The following is a 7,798-nucleotide window of genomic DNA, read 5'->3' as shown; positions in this document are numbered from 1 at the left end:
CTGGCAGCACAGTGAGCCAGCAGCACCACGTTTCCTGGTCTCTCCTGCAGCTAGGGGACAGGATGGGAGACCTACATGGTGCTTTGAGAACAGGTGCTTGCCTCCTTGCTCTCTGAGTGTTTGTGTTTTTGTAGTAATATAGTAATAACAATTTCTGGGAAATGGGCCAGAAATAAGACACGGGGAACTTGGGTCTGTAAATGATTTAAAGCAGAGTCACCCACTGACCTAGAACGTCGACTGTCACGTGAGAGAAAATGAACGTTTACCTTACTCAAGCCATATTCCTTTTGAATCCCTTTTTCTTTCTTTCTTCTTTTTTTAGCAAATCTTATGGGTTGAATTATATTCCCTCCCCAAATGCCTATTTTAAGTCCAAAGCCCACTATTTCTGAATCTGAGCTTATTTGGAAATAGGATTGTTGCTAGATGTTAACAGTTACAATGATGTCATACTGGAATTGGGTGGACTCCTAATCCAAGAGAATTGGTGTCCTTCTAAAAAGGGGACAATTGGTTGAATCGTTATATTGTGCACCTGAAACTAATATAATATTATGTTAATTATAATTCTTCTTTAAAAAAATGAATAAAAAATAGAAAGGGGACATTTGCAAGGTAGACATGCACAAAGACATGCACAAAGAGGATGCCATGTAGAGATGAAGCATGATCTGCAAGTTAAGGGACCCCAAAGATGGCCAGAAGAGCACCAGCTCCCACCAGCTAGGACAGAGGTTGAGACGGATTCTCCCTCACACACAGCCTCAGAAGGAACCCACCTGCCAACACCTTGGTTTTCCATTTCTGGTCTCCGGAACCATGAGACAACAAACTCCTGTGTAAGTCACCTCCTTTGTGGTCCTTTTCTAAAAACAAAATCTCCCAGAATCTAATATAACACATAAGCTAGTCAACAGACTAAAACAGAAAATGGAGCAGAAGTGAGAAGCTGACATCACAAAATTGAAAACTTAGTTGTATGAGCTGAGTGGTCCGGTGGTAAAGACACAAATGTCACAGGCTGGAAAGCTGGAGACCCTTGTTATGGCAAAGACCAACATCTGACAATACCGTGACTGGTGATAACCTGGAAGGTAGATTGTTCGTTCACTGAGCCTGTGTGTCTAGAAGTGATGGGAAAGAGCTATGATGTCACTGTGAGTTGGCTGCTTCGTGCTGCTTTGCAGCAAGGAATCACAAGCATGAGATGATCCCAGGCTAGAATTGGCCACTTTTCAAAGTCAGAAACATCATAAGGTGGGACACCTGGGTGGCTCAGTGGGTTAAAGCCTCTGCCTTCGTCTCAGATCATGATCCCAGGGTCCTCGGTTCGAGCCCCACATCAGGCTCTCTGTTCAGCAGGGAGCCTGCTTCCTCCTCCCTCTCTGCCTGCCTCTCTGCCTATTTGTGATCTCTCTCTGTCAAATAAATCAATAAAACCTTTAGAGAAAAAAAAAAAAAGAAACATCACAAGGTTAGAAGAGCCAACAGCTTCCTGTCCTTCAAAAGAGTATAAATAAGGATCTTGCCTCCTACACAAGGCTATTGTTTCAGATGACCATTAACTGAGAGTGACCAAAATGTAGGTGGTTCAAGGAAGCAAATATTGCAAAATCAATAAACACAAGAACTCTGGCTAGAAATGCACATTAGATCTGGTGCCTCACAATGGAACATACTAGAAACAAGTAGACCATATGTCTACGTTAAGTTTTTGAAAAAACCGTGTTGTTACAGAAACAAAGAGTTCAGCTTGCAAAATCTTACCAGTTCTGAGCCTCTGTATTTGCAACTTTGTATTAGAGCAGGTAAACCTGAATGTTAACCAAGGTGGGGTCTGTATCCCGGTCTCTCTAGTTTCCCAAGCACTTCCTTTAACCGCGATGTGGTTTTCAGGCTGCAGTGGGAGTGCTACAAGGGCAGGGATTTTGTTTGTTCCCTCTTGGACCTTCAACCCCTAAAACAGTGTCTACAGATAACAAATGTTCAAGAAGTTGTTGTTGGAAGAATGAAGTAATACACAGAGAACCACGGAGAATGATATGAAGGAAACATCTAACTTTGGGACCATGCAAGAAAATTTCGTACAGATGGGCACTGGATTTGGGTCGTCAAACATCCCAGTGCTATGGTCACTGAAGAAAAACTGGCTTCCTATTGATGAGGGCCCCCAAGGCCCCCTTCATGTCACTGTTGCGTAGACTGTAGATGAAGGGGTTCAGCATGGGAGTGACCACAGTGTACATCACCGCAGCGGCTGTGTCCTTCTGGGCCGTGTGGGAGGACGTGGGGCTGAAATAAACCCCAATGAGTGTCCCGTAGAACAGGGACACCACAGACAGATGAGAGCCACAGGTGGAGAAAGCCTTCTGCTTGCCTCTCGTGGAGGGGATCCTCAACACTGTGGCAAAGATGCATGTATAGGAGACCAAGATGCCCACAAAAGGAGTGATAGTGGGTAGGGCACCCATGGTGTACACCATCACATTATTGAGAAAGGTGTCAGAGCAGGCCAGCTTCAGCAGAGGACTGAGGTCACAGAAGAAATGGGGCACCCTGTTGTGGGTGCAGAATGAGAGGCGAGTCAGTAACACTGTGTGGGTCAGAGCATTGCCGAAGGCTGCAGTCCAGGATGCAGCCACCAGGAGGCCACAGAGCTGTGGTGTTACAGACCTGGCATAGTGGAGAGGGTGACAGATGGCCACATAGCGGTCATAGGCCATGGCGGTCAGCAGGAAGCTATCGATGCCAGCAAACCAGATGAAGAAGAACATCTGGGTCAGGCAGCCTGCATAAGCGATCCCTTTGTGCCCTGACACGTGGTTGGCCAGCATCTTGGGGATGGTGGTGGAGGTGAAGCAGATGTCCACAAAGGCCAAGTTAGCCAGGAAGAAGTACATGGGGGTGTGGAGTCGGGGGTCAGTGGCGATAGCCAGGATGATGAGCAGGTTCCCCAGTCCCGTGACCAGGTACATAGTCAGGAAGAGTATGAACAGCAGCTGCTGTTGCTCGGGGTTCTCTGAGAGCCCCAGGAGCAGGAACTCAGAGACAGGGGTGACATTTGCCCCTTGCATGGCCATCCTGGATCAATCAGAAAGGAAACCTGAGAGTTGTCCAGGGTCCTGATCACGGCCAACCCTTCCACTGCACCCTGATCTCATCCCCTCTCCTTAGTTCAGACGTTCGTGGATTCTTCCCACTCTTTCCTGTAACAGGACCCCATCCACCCACCTGTTTGCTGCAGCCTTTCAATCAGTGGCACACCATTCATTCTCCACAACCCACCGGCAGGATCGGTGCACAGCAGCCAAGCATGCAGACCATTTCTCACCTGCAACCCCTACACCTGTTGCACTTCCTAGTGGAGTCGTGGACCTCTGACAGAGCATCTTCAGTCTGGCATTCCCCAAGCTGCGGATGAGAACTCTGATATGGTGGCAAACACAGGGACCCCTCCTAACCCTGCAATTCCACCACAGAGGAATTCTAGAAGGTGCGTGGAGAGGCTTGTTCAGGGAGGTTTGGAACGAGTAGTTCTCATCCATAGTATGGGTGCATACATCCATGGGGACATTCTTACTCGGTGGACATTTGTATAGTCAGAGGAATGGAGGAATTGTGGAACTGCTCTCACTAGTCCGGAAAAATTTCGAAGCAGGGACAGAAGAAAACCAAAGAAAGTTGTGGGTAGAATCATGTTGCTCACGTGAATTTAAAGACAGGCCACACGATTCTGTGGATCGCTCGTGGATACATCCCAGAGAATAAAGTTGCAAATGTGCATGGGAGTGACCCACATTAGTTGTAGGATGTCCTTATCTCAGGACCAGGGGGAGGGAGGGGGGAGGGAGGGGTGTGACACAGGCATATGGGAGTCGAGGAATGGAGGGGGAATGTACAGAGATGTTTACTTCCTAATCTGAACGATGAATACAAGCCAGACTCCAGCGTGAAGTATGATCTATGCTTTTTTTAAAGATAATATTTACTTATTTGAGAGAGTGTGCAAAGGGAGAGAGATCCTGAGTGCGGGAGGGGCAGAAGCAGATCTGCACAGAGCAATGAGCCCAATACGGGACTCAGTCGCAGGACCCAAGATCATGACCTGATCTGAAGCAGATACTTAACCGTTGAGCCACTCAGGTGCCCCTGACCTATGTTCTTTGAAACACCTGCAATACCACACACACGCACACACGCACACACACACACACACACACGCACACACGCACACACATTCCCGCATATCCTTAAGGAACTCAGAGGAGACCGAGGCCAGGGTGGGTGGGTAAGTGAATGGTGGATTCCACCTCATTCTCTGCCAGGGTCACTGTGTCCCCTGGGGTCCCACCCCGAGGTTCCAGGCACCCCACCTTTGCTGAACTTACCCTGGGTCCCACAGAACCCGTGTCAAGCCCAGCTCAGCGTCTACCCCAATCCCATTCTTCCTCTGTGCCCAGGCTGAGTGCTGGCCCCACTGACCACCCAGGAACCTGGGCCAGAGATGCGGGCGGCAGCCTGGTCTCCTTCCGCCCCCTGAGGAATCCTGATGCTTCTACATGACCTTCCTCTTCTTCCTCTCCTCCCAGTGCCCCACTGAGTTCTCGTCTTGTCACACTTCACCATCAACACTGCCCCTTCTCTGGGCTCTTTGGGGACGGGCTTCTCCTTCTGACTGAACCTCCATAATGGCCACCGCCACGCTGAAATGACCTCTCCCTTGCTGAGAAGCCTGCGCTGGCTCCACATGGCCCTGCTGCTAACAGCGAACATTTTCTTCCACACCTCCCGTGCACCTGACACACCACCGCAAGGAGTTTGACTTTGTCTTACTTAACCTGACCTACTGAAGCCTCACTTAACAAGGCTTTGTCTTACTTAACCCTCTAAGAGGGCACTCGGACCTCCCTTTCTAGGATGAAGCAGCTTGGGGAGGTCAACCAGCTACCCCACCTCCCAGTCTCCCTTGTTCCAAAGCTTCTCAGTCTCTCCACTGAGGACCCAGAGCTCGACCCTCTGAGCAGGACTCACACTCGCTGGACACTTCCCGTTTTGTCCTGTTTTCGTTGTACAGACAGGTGACTTGAGCCCAGAGAGGCAGAGTCACTTCCCGGAGGTCACCCAGCAAGCCTGGCTGGAGACTCCACAGCCCCCGCCTGCCGTTGACTTGCCCTGTCTGCCTCCGTCTCCCCCACTCACCTGTGGAACGTGTCCCGTCCGCTGCCAGGACGCCTGGTCAAAGGCGAGCCAGCTTCTGCTGAGAGAGCGCTGTGGGCCACCTGTGATGTAGAGGCAAGTCTTGGGCCTCACAGGAGGGAGCTGGAGGGCCTGATGGAGCCAAATGTAGCCCTCCATCCCACTCCTCAAGCCCAGCCCCTCGTGTCTTGTTAAGCACCTGCTAATTGCTCGCCCCACACTCTGTCCCTGCTGGCCTGCCTCTTTGGGGAGGAGGGAGACCTCAGCATGCCCTGCATTCTTCCCTCCACTGCTGAGCTGGTGGGGGAGGGCACGGGCTCTGGGCCTCTGGGGGGGGGGGGGGGGAACCTTTGCCAGGGGAGGGGGTGGTGGCTCATGCCCAGCAGATTCCCACAGCTCTGCTGGAGCTGCCTCACTGCTGGGCCAGGTCCCTGGCTTCCCACCGCTGGAGCCGTGGCCTACTGACCTTTATTTCTTCATTAAGGTGAAATTCACGCGACCCAGGATTAACTATCTGGAAGTGAACGCTCCTGTGGCATGCAGCACAGTCGTGATTTTGTGCAACAGCCACCTCTGTCTAGTTCCAGGACATTTGAATCCCCCCATCCAGACGGACTTCGTGTCCCCCTGAGCAAGCAGTCACTCCCAGCCCCCTCCACGGCCCCTCCTGGAGTCTCCAGCCAGGCTTGCTGGGTGACCTCCGGGAAGTGACTCTGCCTCTCTGGGCTCAAGTCACCTGTCTGTACAATGAAAACAAGACACAACGGGAAGTGTTCAGCGAGTATGAGTTCTGCTCAGAGGGTCGACCTCTGGGGCAACCACCAGGCTGCTTTTCTGGCTCTGTGGGTTACTCATTCTGGACATCTCACAGACCCGGGATCCTACACTGTGGGGCCTTTTGTGCCGGGCTTCTCCCTTAGCGCGGTATTTTCACCGCACACCCTCGGTAGAGCCTGAGTGAGAGCTTCCTTCCTTCCTATGGCCCAGTAGTGCTCCACCAACAGACAGTCCTCGAATGTTAAGGGAGTGCCATTCCATTGCAAGAACGAACCACGCTTTGTGTATCCAGTCACCACGGTCGTTCGGGGGATTGCGACCTCTGGGCTGTTGGCCAGAGTGCTGCCGTGAACGTCTGTGCACTGGCATCTCCTCGCTCCCTGTTGTTACTCGGTGGGGAATGTCCCGATGTGCAGATCGGCTGAGCCATCCAGTAGGTCTAGGTTTAACCTTCTGAGGAAGTCTCATTTTTAAGAAAGATTATATTTATTAATTTATTTGAGAGAGTTGAGAGCACACGTGCACAAGCAGGGGGAGCAGCAGGCAGAGGGAGAAGCAGGCTCCCCATTGAACTGGGAGCCCCAGGCCAGACTGGATCTTGGGATCCTGGGATAGTGACCCAAGCCAAAGGCAGACACTTAATGGACTGAGCCCCCCAGGCACCCCAGGAATAGACTACTGATACAGGATGGTTCTCAAGGGAATTATGCTAAATAAAAGAAGCCAATATCAGAAGGTCGCGTACTGTATTTCTATGCGTGACTGTCTTGAAATGTCAGAATTTGGGGAGTTATATTGACCAGAGTATGTTGCCAAGGGTTAGGGAGGGGGTGTTGACTATAAAAGTGAGGCACAGCGGTTTCTTTGGGCGGTTAGAACAGTTCTGTGTCCTGACTGTGGTAGTAATTACATGAATCTGCACAATTTCATAAAATGTTTCAAGACTATTGAGTGCATATAAAAAACTGATGAATTCCCCCCCCAAAAAGGTATTTAGTTAATAGAATTGTAGCACTGTCAATGTCCTGGTTTTTATAAATGTACCATAATTATATGGTATTAAATATATACAAATCTATAATTATATATATATTTAATGTAATATATAATTATTTTTAATATATTTTAATATATAATTATATCATAATAAAATGGTTTCGTTGGAGGAAGCTGACTGAAGGCTGTACAAGACCTCTTCATCTATGTGCGACTTTTATGTGAGTCTAAGATTATTTAGAAATAAAAACGGTTTAAAAATTAAAAGGGAAGTGTACTTTGTTAATATTTTCTATTTCACCAGATGGATTCCTAAGCTCTCACCCTATTTTGACGTGCATTAATGCAACTTCGTGGATCAGAAGGAGTATATTTACAGGTCGTTTAACCATTTTATATCCACCACCAATCATCAAATATGAGACTGTGGCATTAAAGACTGCACGAAGACCCACTGCCAACCAGAGAATGCTGCTGGCGTCACTTCCGCCCCTAAAATGAACTCTGTGTCAGCCCCATTGTGAGGGGAAAGGCAATGACAAAGAAATCAGTTGTGATTGGAAATAGTCAAACATTTTTCAATTGTCAAAAAAAGCCCACGTGATAAGGGTGTTTTTTTTTTTTCTTTTCTAAAAGCTTTATTTATTTATTTTGGAGAGAGGGAGACACACACACACACACATACACACAGAGCTGACACTAGTTAGGGGAGGGGCAGAGGGAGAGACTCTGGAAGCAGACCCCCCACTGAGCCACGGACCCCAGTGCAGACCTGCCTCCGAAGACCCTGAGATCAGGACCTCAGAAAAAACCGAGCGTCTGGCAC

At 49.3% G+C, this 7,798-nt stretch overlaps 1 protein-coding gene across 1 annotated transcript; it reads right to left on the bottom strand.

Moving 5' to 3' along the window:
- Window positions 1–2,135: 2,135 nt before the first annotated feature.
- LOC101687729 (olfactory receptor 1361-like) lies at window positions 2,136–3,083 on the bottom strand. Its single transcript, XM_004761183.2, has one exon. It carries the CDS (start codon window positions 3,081–3,083, stop codon window positions 2,136–2,138), a length of 948 nt encoding a protein of 315 aa, XP_004761240.2.
- Between the last annotated feature and the right edge of the window lie 4,715 nt (window positions 3,084–7,798).

The sequence above is a fragment of the Mustela putorius genome, unplaced genomic scaffold, assembly GCF_011764305.1.
Source record: "Mustela putorius furo isolate JIRA1106 unplaced genomic scaffold, ASM1176430v1.1 tig00000095_pilon_pilon_pilon, whole genome shotgun sequence".
NCBI lineage: Eukaryota > Metazoa > Chordata > Mammalia > Carnivora > Mustelidae > Mustela > Mustela putorius.
Note: the sequence above shows the minus strand (reverse complement) of the source record. Positions and strands in the feature narration are given on the sequence as shown.

Excerpts from the sequence above, each read along its gene's own strand:
- LOC101687729 (XM_004761183.2), bottom strand. The coding sequence starts at position 3,083 with ATGGCCATGCAAGGGGCAAATGTCACCCCTGTCTCTGAGTTCCTGCTC.